Source organism: Macrobrachium nipponense, chromosome 6 (assembly GCF_015104395.2).
Source record: "Macrobrachium nipponense isolate FS-2020 chromosome 6, ASM1510439v2, whole genome shotgun sequence".
Classification (NCBI taxonomy): Eukaryota; Metazoa; Arthropoda; class Malacostraca; order Decapoda; family Palaemonidae; genus Macrobrachium; species Macrobrachium nipponense.
The window spans coordinates 132,419,767-132,442,266 of NC_061108.1; the positions used below are offsets into that span (position 1 = coordinate 132,419,767).

A 22,500-nucleotide genomic window follows, 5' to 3' on the forward strand; every position below is an offset into this window, starting at 1 on the left:
TTCGAGAAGACAACAAGAAATATATAGAGAAAGACGAAATCAAGTTAATAGAAAAGAAAAAATAAATATATAAATTAATCAATAAATCAAAATATAAATAATTTCTCAAAATACAGGCTGAAATCCTTTCAAGGAAGGGGCCTTCAAGCACTTAAAATACTACTTGGTCATGTTACATACTTTGTACTGCAGGTTTTATAGCATTAGCAGCAGTTATGCCTACAGACAGCGATTTGAAATTTTAATATAATCCGACGAAAAATTCTCCAAATGATGCAAGCCGATTTCTGACAGCATCATTTTAAAAGCAACGAAGCACAGAGGAAATAATTTGAACAAAATAGAAAAAAAAAATAAATAAAATTTACTGTTCTCTATATTTAACAACATTTCATTTAAATTTTATTTTTCTAATCGCCAACGAAACCAAACAAATCAAGACGTCACTGCGGAGACAACCTTGCTGCAACATTCGCCTGATCAACACCTGCAATAACCGTCACTTCTCGACCTTTCCACAAATAATAATAATAATAAAAAAAAATACTTCTCTAATCACAGTCCATCTTCATCAACCTTCCGGCCGGTGGGGCCGGGAACTCCCTCGAATAAACCGCTAATAAAACGGCCCGCTGACTGGGGCCTCCCCCGGTGTCATTAGTGAATATCGCCGATACCACATGGGCTTCGATGCATTATGAATGCCGCGTTACTGCCGCCTTTCATGGCATGATGGCTGAGAGAGAGAGAGAGAGAGAGAGAGAGAGAGAGAGAGAGAGAGAGAGTTTGATAAGAAGATATAGGAAGATGGGGACAGACAAAAATCTGAGAGAGAGAGAAGAGATAGACAAAGAGACAAAACACCCGAGAGAGAGAGAGAGAGAGAGAGAGAGAGAGAGAGAGAGATGAGGAAGAGAGACGTGAGAGAGAGTTTATAAGAAGATATAGGAAGATGACAGAACAAAATCTGAGAGAGAGAGAGATAGACAAAGAGACAAAACACCCGAGAGAGAGAGAGAGAGAGAGAGAGAGAGAGAGAGAGAGAGAGAGAGGGGGGGGGGGGTCGTACCGATTCCTCCACGCGGTACCCCCTAAAGGTCGAGGAACCCTTGTCATAGACGTGATTTCCACCCTTCCAGATGTCGGGTTCGGCGACTGCTCTCCTAAAATGGTTTATTCGCCGAGAACTTTCGTTCTATTATGCGTAAAATATCGCCGATGCCCAAAAAGGGTCAGCATCCGAGAGATAATCATGGAGATAAACACTGCACTTCCTCGCACATTCTTCTTCTCCTCTTCCTTCATATTTCTCTCTCTTTTCCATCTTCGCAGTCGCGAACTCATCCACTTTTGGACTGAGAGAGAGAGAGAGAGAGAGAGAGAGAGATACAATGAATTTGAGATATGTCAGTTAATTTAAATAATCAACTATAACAGCAGAGAGCGAGAGAAAGAGAAACTAAAACACAATTTGTAATAGGTTCAACGTTAAGTAACGTCATCCTTATAAGAGAGAGAGAAGGAAGAGAGAGAGAGAGAGAGAGAGAGAGAGAGAGAGAGAGAGAGCCTATTTGCGATAAAAAAAATTATTTTCAGTAAAATAAATATCTCTATATGTTGTAACAATCGTTTAACCGTACTACTTAAATTCCTATAATCTCAGGGCTTTGGGAACAATGAATGATAACTATAGTTAAATGGCTTCTCTTTTAAAAGCCATCTGACCGTAGCATTCTATAGCAACTACATACTCCATTGGACAGTACCTAATTTCCGAACGTGAAACGTTGATACTAAAGACATTTTAAATTGTTAATTAAAAAATAAAACTTTTTATTCATACACAAAACTGGCGAGTTCAAAAACCCTTTTTAAAAAATTAACTACAGCAGTTCAACACAAAACACCGCGGCCCCCCCTCAAAAAAAAAAAAAAAAAAAAAAAATCAACCCAAACCTCTCCCTAACCCACCAACCCCAACCCCCCCAAAAAAATTTATTTAAAAAAAAATCAACGCAAATCTCTCCCCAACCCCCAACACAAAAAAATAATGTTTTTTCAACGCAAACCTCTCCCCACCACTCTCTCCTCTCTCTCTCTCTCTCTCTCTCTCGTCTCTCTCTCTCTTTAAAAAAAAAAAAAAAAAAAAATCAACGCAAACCTCTCCCCACCACCCTCTCAAAAAAAGAAAAAAAAGAAAAAAAAGAAAAAAATCAACGCAAACCTCTCCTCACCCCCTCTCAAAAGAAAAGGGGAAACCTGAAACACCTCAATGAAAAGGCTGTCTCAGCAAAAAGCAAGCAAGCTCGAAAACCTCGTGGGAGATCTTCTTATCCTTTGAAAGAGAGATATCATCTCCAAGGAAAAAGATTAGGATCCGTTACCCAAGGTACACGCAATGACTCTGTGTGTCTCTTGTACAGAGAGTCCTCTGGGTCAGTGAACTTGAGAGAGAGAGAGAGAGAGAGAGAGAGAGAGAGAGAGAGAGAGAGAGAGAGAGAGACTTTACACACCTTCCTTCCTTCACGCTGAAGCGCATCAATATTAATGCAAACTCCCGACATTCATGTGCAATTGCGCAGGTGCTTCTTTGCATAAACAATCCATCGTCATTCAGCGACTCCTTCTTGAAGGGGTGCGATTCTTCTTTAACACAATGATTGCGCTTTATGCGCTGTGAGCGATCCCGGGAGGGGGGTTGGGGGGGTGGGAAGAGTTCCGCAAGGAGATACTCGGTACTATTCTGTTTTGTTGATGCTGTTGCCAACGCCTTTATTTGTCAACAAAGAGTTGTCTTCACTGCACTTAAAGACGTGCATGGAAAGAGATCAAGCATTATCAAACTTTCTGAAATTATTACGTCTCATAATAACAACCCACTATAAAATAACCAATACTGAGAGAGAGAGAGAGAGAGAGAGAGAAGAGAGAGAGAGAGAGAGAGAGACCTTACAGACTTACAGACTACATCTTGTTCGGGTTGCCCCAGGTCCCTCAGTGGGAGGCACCTCTAATGTCTACCGAGAGTGCTAGTACATCTTCCGGTATATTTTGCATCTTCCAATCTTGGATGGTCTGGGATGCAGTTTAGATATTTGTCGAGCTTATTCTTAAACACATCTACGCTCACTCCTGATATATTCCTCAGATGAGCTGGCAACGCATTGAATAGACGCTGCATTATCGATGCTGGTGCGTAGTGGATTAATGTCCTGTGTGCTTTCCTTATTTTTCCTGGTATAGTTTTGGGCACTATTAATCTACCTCTGCTTGCTCTTTCTGATATTTTTAGTTCCATGATATTTTCTGCTATTCCTTCTATCTGTTTCCATGCCTGAATTATCATGTAGCGTTCTCTTCTCCTTTCTAGACTATATAATTTTAAGAATTGTAGTCTTTCCCAGTAGTCTAGGTCCTTAACTTCTTCTATTCTAGCTGTAAAGGACCTTTGTACACTCTCTATTTGTGCAATATCCTTTTGATAGTGTGGGTACCATATCATATTGCAATATTCAAGTGGACTACGAACATATGTTTTATAAAGCATAATCATGTCGTTTTCATTTTCTTTTCTTGTTTTGAAGTGCCGTAACAACATTCCCATTTTTGCTTTACATTTTGCCAACAGAGTTGCTATTTGATCATTGCATAACATGTTCCTATTCATCATCACACCAAGGTCTTTAACTGCTTCCTTATTTGTGATGGTCTCATTATTAGGTCCCTTATTTGCATATAGCTTTCTTTCTCTGTCTCCATAATTTATTGATTCAAATTTATCAGAGTTAAATACCATCCTATTTACCTCTGCCCAATCATATACTTTGTTAAGGTCTCTTTGTAGAGCGTTCCTATCTCATCACAAGTAATTTCTCTACTTATTCTTGTGTCATCTGCGAAACTACTCACTACCGAATCCTTAACATTACTTGTCTATGTCTTCAATCATAATAACAAACAGTATTGCAGCTAACTACCGTACCTTGCGGCACACCGGATATTTACCTTGGCTTCATCCGATTTCTCGTCGTTATTTGCAATAACTATCTGTTTTCTGTTGTGTAAAAATTCTTTTAACCATCTTCCTACTTTATCCACGATATTGTTTTCTAATTTTCTTCGCCAATATATTATGGTCTACTTTATCAAAAGCTTTTGCAAAGTCTAAATAAACCACATCTGTTTCATTTCCGCTTTTCATATTTTTGAATATGTTTTCACGGTGGACTAACAGTTGGGTTTGTGTACTTTTTCCGGGTACGAAACCATGTTGTCCTTTATTAAACAAATTATTTTTTATTAAATGTTTCATAATATTTTTCTTCATTACCCTTTCATACACTTTCATAATATGTGATGTTAGACTCACAGGCCTATAATTACTTGCCTCTAGTCTTGATCCACTTTTGAAAGTAGGGGTAATATATGCTAATTTGTGCTCATCATATATCTTGCCTGTATCTACACTTTGTCTTAATAATATTGCAAGTGGCTTTGCGATAGAATGAACTACTTTCTTTAACAAAATAGCAGGAATTCCATCAGGCCCTGCAGCAGCTCCATTTTTAATTTCATTAATAGCCTGCACAATATCAGCTTCATTAATATCTATGTCAGCTAAATATTCACTATTTTCATCCCTTACTTCTATATATCTTCATTATCTATTCTAGGGGTGAATTCTCTCTTATATCGTTCTGCCAGTATGTTGCGAAATTCCTTTTTTTCATTCGTTAATCTCCCTTCATTCTCAGAGGGCCTATTTCTATTCTTCTTTTTTCATCTTCTTCGCATATGAGTATAATAGTTTGGGGTTTTGCTTGATATTTAATAGGGTTTTTTCTTCCAAGTCCCGTTTTTCATTTTCTTTTGATTGTATAATCTTTTGTTCTGCATTTTCTATCTTACTTTTTAGTTCTATAACTTTCCATGCATTTTTTTCTTTTGCAAGACCTTTTTTTCCACTTTCTGATTTTCTGGAACAAGATCCTTCTGTCTCTTGGTATGCATGAATGATGTTTACTTTCTTCTTCGGTATATATTTTTCCACTATTATCTCCAATATTATATAATATCTCCGTATTTACCTTATGTCATCACTTACGAAAATGTTATCCAATCTTTGTTTAATTCTTCATTAATTTCTGACCATTTTATATTTTTACTGTAGAAGTTGTATTTTCCATATCCTTCCCACTTTTTCATTTCTTGCTTATCTCTATTTTCACTTGCTTTGGAATGAACTGTTAATTCTATGACATTATGGTCTGAAATACTCGCATTATAAACTATTATTTCTTTAACATAATTCATCTCGTTCACAAATACTAGGTCTAAAGTATTTTCCTTTCTTGTTGGCAGGTGATTTATTTGTTGAATGTTGTATTCTAGTAGCATATCTAATAGCTTTTCAAATTGCCTCTTATCTTCTGCACTACTATTACTCTCTTTTTTATATGTATAAGTACAACCACAATCTCCTATTCGTTCTTTCCATTCTACGAAAGGAAAGTTGAAGTCACCAGATAGGAGAATAGTCCAGTCCTTGTGATTTCTACATATATCATCCAATTTTTCAATTATTAAGTCAAACTCTTTAGTATTAGGAGGTCTATATATTACTATGTTCATCAATTTTTCAGATTCAAATTCTACCGCTATTAGTTCACATTCTGAGTTACTATATTTCTCATATATTTTTCCTTGTTTTTTGTCTTTCCCATATATTGCGGTTCCCCCTTGATTCCTATTTTTTCTATCTGAGAGAGAGAGAGAGAGAGAGAGAAATTGCAAAAAAATGAGCAAAACCAGAGTGCCACCACTAGCATATTTAGATTTGCGGTAAGCTTGAACCCAGCTACAAATTGGCCCAGGCACTCGGCTCTACACTGAACAGGAGACCTCTTAACACTAGTCATATTTAGGCCAGTGGAGGAGAACGAGCACCCTTTGCTTTTGCAGATCCTACAGTACTGCTGTAGGAAAGCAAATTATAAAAAGTTTTATTTATATAAGGAATCTACTGGTCACTATTCACAGCATATGTATATTAATGTAATACAATTGTAACAACGCAAAAGCCGTTCTATTTGCATATTCCCGTGAGCGAAATAAGGCGTATTATGGAATATAAGACTCCAATATATCAAAACTGATTGACTGGTTGATTCACTCAAAAAACTAAGCAAATGGGGTTCACAAGCAAGCATTCTCAGAGCAAAGCAATGCACGTTCCCTTGCAGACCACCCGACGACCAGTGCTTCCACGAAGAACATTCCGACGGATGAAATAAAAGAAGAAATCGTCACGGTTCTTGTAAAGATAAACAATTCCTATAACTTTCTCGTGAGAAAATCAAGATTTATTTGTAATACACGATTAAAGATCATGGTCACGGTCAATGTCCCCTGGCCTCCCCACCCCAAAAAAATAAATTAATAAATTCACCGTAATCTGAAAGAGATTTCTTAGTGTAGTATGAAATGAATTCTATATATATATATATATATATATATATATATATATATATATATATATATATATATATATATATATAGGATATACACGTATATATATATACACGTATATATATATATATATATATATATATATACATATATTATATATATAGATATATATATATATAAAGAGAGAGATAGAGGAGAGAGAGAGAGATGAGAGAGAGAGAGAGAGACGAGAGCGTGAGAGAGGAGAGAGAGAGAGAGAGAGAGAATCCTCCTTGAAGAGTTAAAAATATGACTTACAACCCTAAAAACTACATTACCATGAAAACAAAGAAAGAGGCACCGAGCTCTGACGATAAAATCAGCAGCCTATTTGCAAATGCACAACTGAGCATTATTCTTCTAAGGTTACACTCTCGGGAGGAGAGCAAAAAGAAAGTTGCATTCAAATGTTAAGCTTGACTAATGACAAGGCTCATTCAGAAGATGCTCTCCATGTGATTAAAATCCTCGTCTGTGTGAGCGTGTTTCTAAATCCTCTGTAACAGACGCACTTTAAGATTTTGTTAGCAAGTCCTAGAACGAGGTCATTTCCTTTCGTTTAAATTAATATGATGTTTTATTAATAACGTATTTACAAGCTTTGCAGTGATAAGAATTATTCTAAAATAAACTGACATTCAAATACAAGTACTCCTGGGAGCCTGTATCGGAAGATTAAGAAGCGAAATTTAACGCATTTACTTCCACTGTAACTCACAGTCAGTTATTCCATGCTAGAAAGCCAATGCTTTTCCTAATTTTCAATGTTGCATATACAATACACAATGTTACCTCCAACAGCCGCCCCCCCCCCCCCTACTTTTTTTTTTTTTACTATTGCGCGTATGTGATGTAACCATTCATTCCTACACATGACAGTCATCCTCTTCAACAACTAGATTAAAGTTCTTAAATGTCATGTGCAGGGAAGACCATAAGGGTCTTCGTGCCATTGAAAAGCAAAAGAAAAAACTTCATCAGCACCACACACGTGAAAATTTGTTTGTTTGTTTGTATGGTGTGTTTACGTTGCATGGAACCAGTGATTATTCAGCAACGGGACCAACGGCTTTACGTGACTTCCGAACCACGTCGAGAGTGAACTTCTATCACCAGAAATACACATCTCTCACACCTCAATGGAATACTAGAGACCATACCGATCACGCCCCCGAGGCGCTTAAGACGCAACACTGTGGCACTCGTGAAGTATCTGCTCTGGTGCGATAATTCAGTCGCAACAAGAACGTGTATGAACTGAGTACTGGTTACTCAGTGCAAAGAAGACAGAGAGACCTCCTTTAGTATGGGCTGAGTTCTACGGGAGGAAGGTATGACAACGCTTTGAAATAAAACGCCAACTGTCAGTCTACCATTGCGGAATGTATATTATATAAAATAAAACTCCATTACATGAGAACTCCCGTCCAACCCTTTAAAACTCTGTGCTTTCAGAATCCTGCCTAAGATCAAGAAAGACGAAAAAAAAATTTTATATATTTGATTTTGATGTGTCAATGTACTACATAGGGATGTCTTGCAAATAAATAACTATATAAAACAATAAATGCTTTTGATTTTCTTAGCTATTCATCCCTAAAGTATATATTAAACGAAGTATATTAAGTTATATTATCAACAAATAGGACTTTCGTGGACTTAAGCAAAGGGGGTATGGAACCATATTGGACAAATCACTGGGGTCTCTCGAGTCCTCAAAATATTACATTAATTTATACTGTCAACAAATACGACTTGAGTGGACTTAAGCAAAGGGGATATGGATTATGGAACCATATCGGGCAATTCATTGAGGGTCTGGAGTCATCGCAAGGTTAAGAACCCCTGCTCTAGAGGAAGGTCTTTGCCATCTTGGTTTTTCTGCATTCTAGCAAACCGGAGTTCGAATCCTCCAACGTCTTCAACTGTCGTTCGTGAACCGTTAAGTAAAAGACATTCAACATAAGATAATAAGCAATATATTTATGATTATTCTTTATAATGCGATTATTCTTTCACGATGCTTAATACTTCCTCGCTGGGCGAGTGGTTTTCGCGCTCGGCTACCAATACGGTGGTCCGAAGTTCGATTCTCGGTTCGGCCAACGCGGAATCGAGAGCAATTCATTTCTCGAAGTAATGTGGTTCGGATCCCACAATAAGCTGTAGGTCCCGTTGCTATGTGACCAACTGGTTCCTAGCCACGTAAATATATCTAATCCTTCGGGCCAGCCCTAGGAGAGCCGTTAATCACCTCAGTGGTCGGGTAAAACTAAGATATACTTAACAAGGCTTAATTCCAGAAAATAAAACGTGACACTCTCCAAAAAATACTGTAAAAAACCTTGCAGACGATAGTCCTAGATACCTATCCAGGGCAAAGGAATAATAATAATAATAATAATAATAATAATAATAATAATAATAATAATAAACATCTCCCAACAGATTCATAGAAGGAGACCGAGCTGTAAACGGCCAAAGGAGAAAACATGACAACATTGGCGTTGTTCGGGCGTCGTTAAAACCCTCAAATATGCAAGAGATCGACATCGAGAGACGCCAAACGCGCTTCGATGACATTCTCGGCAGTTCGCGCAAAAAAAAAAAAAAAAAAAAAAAAAAAAAAAAAAAAAAAAAAAAAAAAAAAAAAGGGGGGGGGGGGGGGATGGAGTCTCAATAATGCGATTTAAACAAATCATGATAATATTCGGAAAGCGGAGTCAATTCTGCAAGATCTCGTGTGTGCGCGCTTGGATATATAGGTATATATAGTATATATAAAGCTGGTTACCGGCCTTACGGGCGGGTCCCAGCTAGATTGGTCCGTGTAACCCAGAGCAATAGAGCAATATATATATATATATATATATATATATATATATATATATACATATATACACACACACACATATATATGTAATATATAGGCAGGAGAAGGGCGCAGGAACATATACACATCCATTTGATACATTTATTGTCAACGCGTTTCTTGACCCATGGTCACATCATCAGGACATCTATATAAAAAGGAATCCGAGCACATAATTAAAAGAAACATATATAAAGCATAAGAAAACTTAAAATGGAAACTAAGTTGAACTTAAATACTGAATCACACTTAAATACATTTACACATTAAAAACCAAGCTTAAAATGATCCTTAAAAAACTAAAACTTAATAAAAGAAAAAAATAAAGGTAAAAACGAACTTAAAATGAAGAGCAAGGCGCACCTCTCAAAATGACAGAGACAAACGCACTAAAAGAATACACAAGAACAGAAAAAGAAGGCGGACAAATATATATATAAAAAAAAACAAGCTAGTTATGCTATGAACAGGGGAACAGCCGATGATTGGCAATTTAACGAAGGTACAATTCTCTTTATTAGCAGACTTTCCAAGAGAAGCAGTTCTCCAGGTTCCTTGACTTGGCCAATTATTTTAAAGTTGTCTGCTAATAAAGAGAATTGTACCTTCGTTAAATTGCCAATCATCGGCTGTTCCCCTGTTCATAGCATAACTAGCTTGTTTTTTTTATATATATATATTTGTCCGCCTTCTTTTTCTGTTCTTGTGTATTCTTTTAGTGCGTTTGTCTCTGTCATTTTGAGAGGTGCGCCTTGCTCTTCATTTTAAGTTCGTTTTTACCTTTATTTTTTCTTTTATTAAGTTTAGTTTTTTAAGGATCATTTTAAGCTTGGTTTTTAATGTGTAAATGTATTTAAGTGTGATTCAGTATTTAAGTTCAACTTAGTTTCCATTTTAAGTTTTCTTATGCTTTATATATGTTTCTTTTAATTATGTGCTCGGATTCCTTTTTATATAGATGTCCTGATGATGTGACCATGGGTCAAGAAACGCGTTGACAATAAATGTATCAAATGGATGTGTATATGTTCCTGCGCCCTTCTCCTGCCTACTGTAATATATATATATATATATAATATAATTATATATATATAAGTAATATATAATATATAATAATCTCTCCCTCTCTCTCTTTTCCTCTCCCTCTCGTTCCTTTCTCTTACTCTCTCTTTCTCTCTCCAACAATCACCGTCTCTTACCCTCTTTCTTCTCAGTAATACCAACTCTCTGTGTCTGTCTGTCTGTCTGTCTTCCTCTTTCTTCTCCCTAACACCCTTTACACTCTCTCTCACTTTCTCTCTCTATCAACCCTCTTCTAAAACCACCCTCTTTGATGTCATTGATGTTTACCCTACAGTATTCTTTTCCAAATGATAAGTCATATGTATACAGAAATTTGTAAAGTAACTAAGTCTACGGGCACAATCAGCCCCGTTTCACGGGCAGAACCAGCTGTTTCACGGAATCCCTTCTCACCCCTCGGAGGGGGAAGTAGAAATTTTGGGCTCCCAGGCTCCCGAACATAGGTCTCGACCTTCCCGGGGTGGAAACCCATTTACGTTCCGAATCTCACTCCCGTCAGACAGACGGCCCGGACGCCCATACAAATCATACATACATACATTGCCAAATATATATATATATATATATATATATATATATATATATATATATATATATGTGTGTGTGTGTGTGTGTGTGTATATTCATATAAATATATGTATATAATATCCTCTATTTCAGCTCAGGGCCATATACATGGAATACACAAAAAACAGAGAGTAACATACACAATCTAAATACATGAGATAACATGATAAAAAAAATGAATAATCGGCACTTATCCACAAAATAACTGAGGTAGCATAAAAGATTGTAATCATGATACTGGTAATAACAGTAATAATTTTGGGGAGAAAAAAAAATGCATTGAGAGTTATAACAGTTAGTGCACAGATTATATAACCTTTTATGTGTGTGTGAGGCTAAAAGGCCCATAAAACACTATTTTAACGTTGCATATACTTCGAGCAACGTTAAAATGGTGTTTTATGGGCCTTTTATCTTCATATTATACTGTTGTACTACAGTACAAAAACATTCATTATATATATATATATATATATATATATATATATATATATATATATATATATATATATAGTCACACACACTGTGATATTTCTATATTAACAAATATTAAGCTAAAAATGTCGTTTAATATCCAAGTCACTCTACCTCGGGATACCACACCCATTAGGGTAATTATAATTGATGAGCACTTCGTCACCAAGAAATAAATATGTAGAATCATTTTACAACCCTGATCACAAATCCTAAGACATAAATGGAACTGATCAAAAACTCTTAACCAAACAAATTTAAGCTTTTTATATGCAAAAAAATAAAAAAATAAAATAAAACTCGCCTAACCTACGGTATACGTATAAAGATACAGCATCATTATTGGTCCAAAGGAATCAATTTACCATTAAATGAGCAATACAAGGTAGCTCATTGATATTCTTCGCGTTTACATTTCTTCACATGTTGAAATGAAAAGCCGATACCAACAGACTGACCAAGATGTGGGTGATTTAGTCTAAAGTTGCGGTACAAACAGTTGCTGGTCGACCGAGAAATAAATGTGAAACCCAGCCAATCGATCAGCGGATGGTGCTGAGGCACAGAAAGCTATTATAAGCGGTAATATAAGACCAATAACGATTCAAAGTGTAAAGCTGACCGTAGCAAAATGCGGTAGTCCAAAATACATTTGTAGGATAAAGACGTGAAGATTTATAAAAGCGTTAGGATTGAATTCGCCACGAGTTGAATACAAATGCCTAAATTCTGAGATAGGGTCGCACGAGGGTGTCAAGATATTTTAACATTGGTAAGCGTTACGGTCGAGGGAGGAGGAGGGGGAGAGGGAGAGGAAGAGGGAGATGGAGGGGGAGAGGGAGAGGTAGGGGTAGCGAGGAAGATCTTCGGAAAGTGATCCCAGTATCTGAAGACCCTTAATGCCATCCTTTTCAGGCGGATATGCTAATCCATATTGGATTCCCGCCTCCCATTCCCTATCTAGGCATCTATCCTCCCCCCTTTCATTCCCCTCCCCCTGGACCCTCTACCCCCCTTCCCTAACCCTCCCCTTTCTCTCTCACCTCATCAAAATGCTCCTCTTCCCTATCAAGACATACATCATCCATTTTAGTCCATCACCTTGAACACACATCACCTTTCCGATGATCGTCCCCAGATTTGCCCATAAGTTCTGTCGTATATTATTTCTTTTACTTTCAATCAACAAGAATTATTAAAATCAAAGCTAGTCTGTTTATCGAGTAGTAATACTTGAAGCTAAAAGACTGAAAACTTACAACATTTCTTAGTTTACTGCCCAAAAAACAGTAAGATAAAAAGAAATGAATAGCTAACATATAATTCGCAAATCTGTCGAAGGAAGAAACTGAAAACATAAAGTCTACCAAAGATATCTGGTACTGCAGATACAACATAATTAAATAAACTGTTTCAAAGGCAAATCCCGTCTATTATATTTATTACCGCTCTGGTCACTCACCACAAGATGACGCAATATAACTAACAGGACACACGAAAATCATGATCTCGTTCTCTTGGCTATGTGGTACCCACATTTAGAGTGATGATTCAACGTAGGAAACACGAAATAGATCAATGCAAATAATTGAAAAATATAATTAGAGCAAAAGAGAAGTAAGATTGTCGAGATCAGTTAGTTCTCATATGCAAACACAGAGGGAGGGGGAGAGTGCGGCTTTCACTTCTTCGTCTAAATGGATTGGTAATGGGACACGGCCAAGTTGTAATTGACGAAGCCATGCATGCTCTGTCTCCCCGGCCTTTCGTCTTCAGTTACTCTCTCTCTCTCTCTCTCTCTCTCTCTCTCTCTCTCTATCTCTCTCTCTCTCTCTCTCTCTCTCTCTTATGTATCTATCTATTTGTCTATATATATATAATATATATTATAATATATATATATATATATATATTATATATATATATATATATATAGATTAAGAGAATATATATATAAGAGAACATATACATATACATATATATTATATACATACATACATATTACGTATATGTATTTATATACATACATACATACATACACACACACACACACACACATATATATATATTATATATATATATATATAGATATATATATATATATATATATATAGAGAGAGAGAGAGAGAGAGAGAGAGAGAGAGAAGAGAGAGAGAGAGAGAGCGAGATAGAGAGAGAGAGAGAGAGAGAGAGAGAGAGAGAACATTTACGGGACGATTAAAGATTCTGTCCATGTATGCCTAGCCCATTACATCCTGACACAGCAAACCTCTCCTGTGTTACCCTGGCATGATGATATATTCTAAGTAACTCAATCGTACGTCCAATTATACTAGCCACAAATCTTACTACACTGAACACAGACTTTCAGATCATTTATGGTTGCCAGAGCAAAAGCGCGCTAGAAGGCAAACTAGGGACTGTACAGACGCATATTAAGTGCATCACAGTTCCCACAATCACCCTGCTACCTAAAGAAGGAAAATAAGAGAAAATATGACTCACTCGCCTACAGGCAAGATCCTGGGTTTTGTCTTATGGGAATATTCGCACAACACAGGAACTGCGAATATCCTTTCCCGTGGGGATTCAAACTGTACTGACATTGGTCGATTAAGTATGGTTTCAGCACACACAGGAAGTATACTCAGAAAATGCACAAAATATACGACTTAATTTATGCTTTTGGATTAAAAATAAAATATTCCTTTAGGACAGAGAAAAAACTTATTAATGACATCAACATACTTTCAGGCCAAAGAAAACATGGCTTGAAAACTACTTACAACTCTTATCAAAAACATTCCTAAATAAAAATGGCTTTGTATTTTACCGATCGAATTACAGAAAAGTTTGCTCCAGAAGTTTCTCTCGTCGTTTTTACTACACTGGTTTTACAATACAGAACTAAAAATGTAATGCGTAAGAATGTCAACAAAAATGTTACAAAAATATAAGGCCATTAAATACCAGCTATGAAACCCAGTAACATTTAAAGCATCTTGGTGGAAATCGACTCTCCAGACAAACAAGCAAACAAACATACAAACTGTTAACTGATGAAAAAAAAAAAGTAGAACAAGAGCGGCAAGCATTTAATTTATAAAAATGACACATTTTTAACCAATTTGTATTTTTCATAACTAACAAACTTTCGGTTTTAACATTAGGATAAATACTTAGCGCCAGCGTGGAGCTGGTTACTTGGTGATCTTGTATAAAGCAGGAATCAAGCAAAAATGTGAAGGACAGACTGCTAATACAAAGTCATCTTCGAAAGGAAGATGAAACACGTCTGGTAGGTAGCACAACAGGAAGGCAAAATATCTTTCCTAACAAAATCTACGAGAATCTAAATGCAATTACTTCCAAATACTAAAAATAAATAAATAAATAAATAAACAAAATCTAAACAAAATTCTGGTTCTATTCGTAAACATTTTCAAACCCTTTTGTAACTATCCGACCTAACAAAACAGCATTTCAGCAAATTCCTGCATAGTATCTACGATATCCAATCAAAAGCAACAACAACGACGACTGCAGAAACTGGAGATTCTCCCATCAATAACAGCAGATTTCTAATTGCCAACATATTATCATCAGCATTAAATTCACAACTTGATCCTTCCTAATTTCATTTGAACCTCAGCAGACTGACAATCAAAACGAATTAAGACCTTTAATATCATATTCCCATCTGGAAACGAGATCCTACCCATCTATGATACGACTTTCCCTTTAGTAGCACAAGAGAGACGCCTTAACAAGTCTCGTCATTATGCAAAGCGTTTTAAGGTTCTGGTTAAAAAAAAAAAAAAAAAAAAAAAAAAAAAAAAAAAAAAAAAAAAAAAAAAAAAAAAAAAAAAGCAAGCAAGCAAGCAGACTTGAGGTGACTTACACAAATTAGAAGAAAAACAAAACTTGACTTTAAATTCTTAAAACTTCATAAACAAACATTTGCAATTAATAAGCGCATATGCATATATATCACCAACAGGTTGATGAAAACAAGCCAGAGGCCGTGGGTGGAGAACAAATCTTTGGCCCATGCTGGCTAATAATCGTAAGAAACGCTTATTAGGACTACCAATAAGTCGCTGACTTGTATCCTAACTATGTGTGATAAGTGGGCAATAAGTTGATGGCGTGTTTGTGACATGTTTTAGTATGGTATAGATGCAACCTTTAGTCCTTCAACATACGTAATTGCAAAAATATCTTCAAACCTACGTACTTCGTTCTCTATGACTGTATTTATGTAACCGAACACCAACCACTACAATATACATCTACTGGCATACACAAATTAACCGCATTAGTATACCCGTATATAAAATAATCCTAATCATTACCTCAAAATAACCCATGAAATAGAAAGATTAAACAGAACAACTTGAAAGAATAACTTTTCACTTTAAGTTTTGGATTACTTTGCCCAGGTTATTTTGATTGATTACTGAAAAACGGAAACCCTGTTAAAAGTATAGATCATGATGGCTTTCAAAGACATACGAAGGTTTATTCAATGCTACAATATTGTTTAAAATCATAAAGCAAGTCTTCAAAACTTTGCAAAAGAAAGCAATTTCAATGGAATTTATAATACTACAAAACTATACTCTATAATACTACAAAACTATACTCTCCAAACAAAATCATATACATATTTGTAAATAATGTGATAATGACAATGTACTTTTTTAAATGGCATTCGGGTAAATGAAGACGCATCGAAACTCTAGAGCAGCCAAATTCAAAATGCAAATATATTTCCTCCTTAATGACAAATGAACACAGTGTTCCAAAAGCTAAAAGCAAAGAAAATATTTCTTAAGTAATGGTACAGAACTTCGCAAAATATTACGTAAAATGTTGGTAGTAGAGATGAGAAACATTAAAACCATAAAATTAAATTATATGTGTGTGTTCACAACAGAATACATTATTAGGCATGCAGCAAATTATAAGGTAGCAGAGTTAAAAAAACTAACCATAGAAGATTTTCCACTGTTTGATTCCACAAGTACACAAACAAAAACCACAAAACTATCAGTAACACAACTGAAGTGTGAGTTTTCCTTTCATTATATAAGGACATACAATTATCAAATCAAAATACATCTAATATTGCTTTACAAACTTGGCAATAGAATACTCTGAGAGTGGAATACTCACCACAACCCCAGACAGTCTCCTTCACTTCACTGAACATACCTGAGGTAAGGAAAATAAAGTTTAAATACAAATTTAAATGTAAATTTAAATAATTAAATGATTTTTTTTTCTAAAATGATAACAGGGAAGAAACAAATACCAATAAAAGAAACACAAATTTTAATAAGTCACTATATTTTGGGTTTCTTTATTCTTTTATGGTTCTTTTTCATGAAAATACAAAAGAGGTCAAATCACAAAATGCCGTTTCTCTCCATACCTAGTTAACACCATCTATGCAGCACTTTCCAAGTTGTCCCTTCTTCATTCTTTAAAACTTCCTAATTACAAAATTTTCACAAGCCATTTGTCCTCAATTCTTTCCACATAGCCGGACCATCTCAAAATAGAGACCCATCTTTCCCCAATTCTAACTTTTTACCAATTACAAGTACCTCAATTACAAGTACCTCAATTACAAGTACCTCAGCATTTCTCACACTTTCAATTCCTCTTACACCACCACACTTACTACACAAACAGCTCACCTAAACAGCTTCAACATAATGCTGCATCCATACAGAAGAGTTTCCTGCCATGTTACTTACTTCACCTACTCAGGAACTCTTAACCAATGACACTTTTCTCAGATCTTTTTTTTATTAAACTGGTTTTTATAACAACTACATACCTGTTAAGCTGTCAATGTTTGAAAGCAAGCCGCTCACATCGAAGTTTCCTTCCTCGAGGACTCTCCTGGCCTTATCAACTGAAATACGGAATAAAAAGAATATCATAAATAAATGAATGCACTGTTACCATAAAATGAAATTTAGTGTAAATTTTCTATGAATTATAAAAGCTGTTTACCTTTGTGAAATAATCCACCCGCTGTTGTGAGTCTTGTGTTACATCACAGACAAAGAATCACAAAAACTTTCACGATATAGGATATACGTATATACGTTTTATATCACGTGATGATAACTTCTATAAATAAAATACTAATTGTAATTTTTCAAAGATTGTTAGATCAGATATGAAATTGAATAAAAATGCTGAAATGAAACATTAATGATTTATAATGCAAGACATTTAGACTAAAAATGTGCAATGTTTGTATAAAGATTATAGGGTTACGATAAAGAACTTACAAATATTCAAAATATAACTTCAAAAACTCGTCTGCATATACATCATCAGTTTAGCTGCTTGCAACTCAAATCTTAAACTGCCAATTCTTATCCTGACAACAGAAACCTTGCATTTTTAATAGAAATCCCACATTTTAATAGTTTTCAAATCGCTGATACTGAACCTTTGACTTCACTCAAAAATTTGGTCATTCATTTTACCGTAAACTTGTATTGGAAAGATTATCCAGTTTTCACTATCAAATCTGTTTCTGTTGTTGCAATAATTTTTTATATAAGTACATAGTCATTTCTTTATAGTTCAGAGGTGGTTTCTTTCATCTGTCCATTAAGAAAACTGTTTTTGTACTTTGGATACTTCTGCTGTCTCCTTCCTTGAAAGGACTGAATCATAGAAAATTTGCTTCAAGGACAATCTGTTATTACCTCCCCTCTCTGTCTTCATTTTTTTCTGTATTGCCTAAATTCATTGCTTTTGAACTTTGAAGGAAGAACACAACCTCTTCCCAGGCAGCCAAATAATACCTGTTAAGCTACCTCCACTAAGATAAAAAGAATAAATCTATATCCTCTGATTGTAGGATTATGAAAATTTTTTCTATCTAGTGCCAAACTCTGGAATTCTCACTCTGATTCTGTTATCACACAACATTGTAATTGACCATACTTTAAAAGAAAAATCAATCAAAGCCTCGGAGAACTCACACAATTTTTCCCTTCTCATTCTCTTGTCTTGTACTGGCACCAGCTCAACAGAACCTCAATGCTGAGTGAAAAGTAATTTAACTGTATTGTGTCATCTTCATTTCATGTTCTGTTTACTTACAAATGCTATGGAAAAATGGGAACATGTCAACAGTTTTACAGTTGCAAGTTTATTCTTCATTACAAAGTAAGCAAACTCTCCTTGCACTTACTATACATTCATACGTATAATCACAAGTATTTACATCACAGAATGAAATACTAGGTACAAATCCTGATTGTTTTTGCCTTTAGTTTTCTAAGACATTGTCCAGATGACATACATGGGAGTAGAAACTTACAAAGCAAATGCTAGAGTGGCAGTACACACAGACACAGAGATAGCTGGAAAACAATTATTTACACCTGCTAAGTGGGGAAAAAAAAAAAAAAAAAAAAAAAAAAAAAAAAAAAAAAAAAAAAAAAAAGGGAGGAGCAGTAAACTAGTTAGCATCTAAGGTCAGTACTCTACTGTATTTACAAATCTTATTTCCTCAGAATAGCTTACACCTTTGCTCCCGTCCAATGTCATCACTCTTGGCCCACCACTCATCAGTCCACCTATGTCTAAGTGTCTATCAAAACAAACATAAATACATACTACTATTAAATAATCTTAATATTATATGCACTGTAAAATATTTAACAAACCATTTTTACCAGTAGAAAAAATCTCCCCTACAACTACACCAAAGATATTAACTATATTCTATATTGCAGAAGTGCAAAGGTGCATGACAATATGAATAAGGCAAAATTACATATTTATATTAAGATGAATCGGTATCAAAATGCCCTATAGTTTTCATGAAATCAAACATGACAACTGTTGGAAGATGCCTTATAATAAGAGAAAACTGTAGTTGGAATGAAATTGTGATTTTCTATCAGTGTATTACGTGAAGTAAAATTTAAGCTATATCCTAAAATCTATACAACAAGCAGTGACTGTGCACTGATACTGATTACGTCAAAGCTTTACAAAGCATAATAACTGATCAAAGCAAATACAAGTTACTTCAGTGTGTGCACATGTAACACTACAAAATCTCACAACACACACGAAAGCTCATATACAACTGTACCTATTGTTCCTTGTTGTAGGGTCGGTGTGACATAGAATGTACTGTCTGGTGAAGGATAACAAGGAAAGAAGAAATATTAATTAAACCAAAGTTTCATGCATCCTACAATGACCAATTTGAGGGGCCTTGAAACTCCTCCAATATTAATGATACTTATCTTTCTCTATATATTTGTAAGGGAAAGTATCACTCAATTTTCATCTGATGATGATTGTAATATCAAAGCTTCATAAAGCAATGTTATTCAATACCATTCACTGTTGAATCATTTATTCGTTTACTTAAACATGAAACAAGGTTGAAATAAATGCTTTTCAAAAATACAGGATAACTGAAAAGGGAAAAATGACAAGGGAACGAATCTATTTAAAACAAAGCCCCATCATTAGTTTGTTAATATGTGCTGCAATTTATTATGATTTGGAAATGGCATTAAAGTGAATATAAAACTAGGTAAACTATCAACTAATTTAGTATGCAATAGCTGGCCTTAATATTACACTTATACTATATTCAATTTAGAGTAGCACCAAATTAAAGAGCTCAAAGTCTTTAGTAGCTAATGAAAAAATTTTGGATAACAGACTCATCTTTCATCACTCCATTCCCATCTTTCAATTGAAACATAACAGAGCAACTTAGGCTACAAACTGCACTTTATATTAATCTTGGAAGATTTCACCACAGTACTGACAAAATGTCTGATATCGTTCTAGTTTCTTATGGAAGTTAATGTACTTGAAGATGTATCTTGTTTTTGTTAAGTAAATGACAAAATAAGCTTGACAGCAATAATGTATTAGTGTTGTGCATGGTGAAAGAGTGCTCTAATGTCTATCTACAGATTAAAATAAAAGTAAATACATATAACAAACTGTGACTATATTAAATTCATATCGATATCCTACATCAACTTTTCTCAAAGTAATGGCATATTCCCTTTATTACATGGTAAAAATGCAATTATGTATTTTTGACAAACTACACTGGATTACTGCCCACCACCAACAGATAACACATGCACTCAACATCCCCACAAATGTATAAAAATGATCAAAGGTGAATATTCAATCTCTGGGAAACTGGAACACCTTAAGGCATTAACATTAATCACTGTAATGAATTCACTGTAACCAAAAAGATCATGACATTGAGATCCAACGTTTTCTGCCAGCAAGAAGATGAATGCACGATGTATCTACAACAAAATCCACATTCTATCAAAAAATGTGTATTTATATAAAAAAATTTTACATTACATGTACTGTAAGCAGTTGCGGACTGCTACTTGCTATATAACATGTGGGTACTGAAAGTGAACACAATAATGGATGGCACAAAGAATGTATATGTATACTTAGTACAAGGAAATCATCCGCTTTCCTCCTTAAGCCCATCAAGCACACCAATGTCATCCATCAGGTATACGTATACAGTTCAGTATACATAGTACATATATAATTATTTTTTTATTTTTATAGTTTCATTGTCGCTTATTCTGAGGTTTATAGGGTGTCTACATTGCTGATAGAAATCTTCACTATGTCTACATAAGTCGAATGGTGTATTTGAGTAGAAAGCAGTTGTATTTCATAATTAAAGTCTCTTCTTGTACAGTTGACCCCAAACCCACCCTTTTCGCAGTTCTCGATTTGCAGACTTACCAAGTCGTGATTTCACTATGGAACATGTATATACATTATTCGTGGAAAATTCGCCTATTCACGGTATTTTTCACAAAGAAATATTCAATAATTACTGTATTTTCATATCATTTTCATGACTAAATGCACTTTTTGTCATAAAACTATTACTACAATACTCAGGTACTATAAGCATTTATAGAGGGTTTTTCTTTGTTTGAACCATCAATATATATATAATATATATATATATATATATATATATATATATATATATATATATATATATATATATATATATACCATGTATACCTATATACTTGCGCATCATGCGACTTTTGAAGCCCTAATTTGGGAACTAATTTTAGGGGGGTCGCACCTTACACGAGACATAAAATTCTAATATGTAATAATCATATACTATTAGTATCATATGATAAAATACAAACATAATAGATATGCATCTTTTCCATGGATATTTTAAAAAGTTTTGTTTTACCTGACTGCATCCAATAACATTATATGTATCTTCATATTACTATTTGTTTGTATTATAAAATACAAATATAGCAATCAATGTTAAGTTTTGGAAATCAGCTGAGGGCAATTACGAAGTAAGTTTGTTTTGCTGTGTTGAACTCAAATCCGAGCGACTTTAATGCCTCTAGTTAGCGCAAACGAATCTCAAGATACTCTATTTATATGAGACAAGGTTATTTTACGTTATACAGCATTTTCAAGTGGAAATATCACTTGAAAACGTATCATTTGTGAACGAAATTTAGTATTTTTTTGTTATTAGATGGCGCTGAGGGCATCATGGCATGTTTATTGCATAAACAAAAATCAACATTCCGTTCGATATTTTCACTTTATCTCATCAAAACACTACGAGCTTTACGGATTTATCTTTCATTGGAGTGAAAACAGTAAAATGTGTTCTTTTCATGCCCAATAGTTTTGATTAAAACACGTTTGTCTCAAATTTTGTTTGCAGTAGAGTTTGATGGTATTATACCGAAGTTTGCGAAAGTTTTATCCACGTTGCCGATTCACAATAATAGTCGTTAGCTTATCAACATTTTCTCCTCAACTTCAGCTAAAACTTACAGATTAAATTTAGCATTATACACCCTTGCCGATCTTTTATCCATAGCGAGTAAGGCTATAATACTATTATCGTGCATCGGCAACAAGGATATAACTCCAGTAAA

At 34.8% G+C, this 22,500-nt stretch overlaps 1 protein-coding gene across 18 annotated transcripts in view; it reads right to left on the minus strand.

The window, feature by feature from the left end:
* LOC135216228 (rho guanine nucleotide exchange factor 12-like) overlaps nucleotides 1-22,500 on the minus strand; it is an 823,284-nt gene that overhangs the window by 709,017 nt on the left and 91,767 nt on the right. For 16 of the 18 annotated variants that reach the window (XM_064251362.1, XM_064251370.1, XM_064251373.1 and 13 more), the window contains 2 exons: nucleotides 19,644-19,688; nucleotides 17,352-17,429 (listed from right to left, as the gene is read on the minus strand). In XM_064251362.1, the coding sequence (XP_064107432.1) occupies nucleotides 17,352-17,429; nucleotides 19,644-19,688 (123 nt within the window). The remainder of the gene's footprint in view (nucleotides 1-17,351; nucleotides 17,430-19,643; nucleotides 19,689-22,500) is intronic. The other 2 variants (XM_064251368.1, XM_064251367.1) reach the window with 1 other exon arrangement.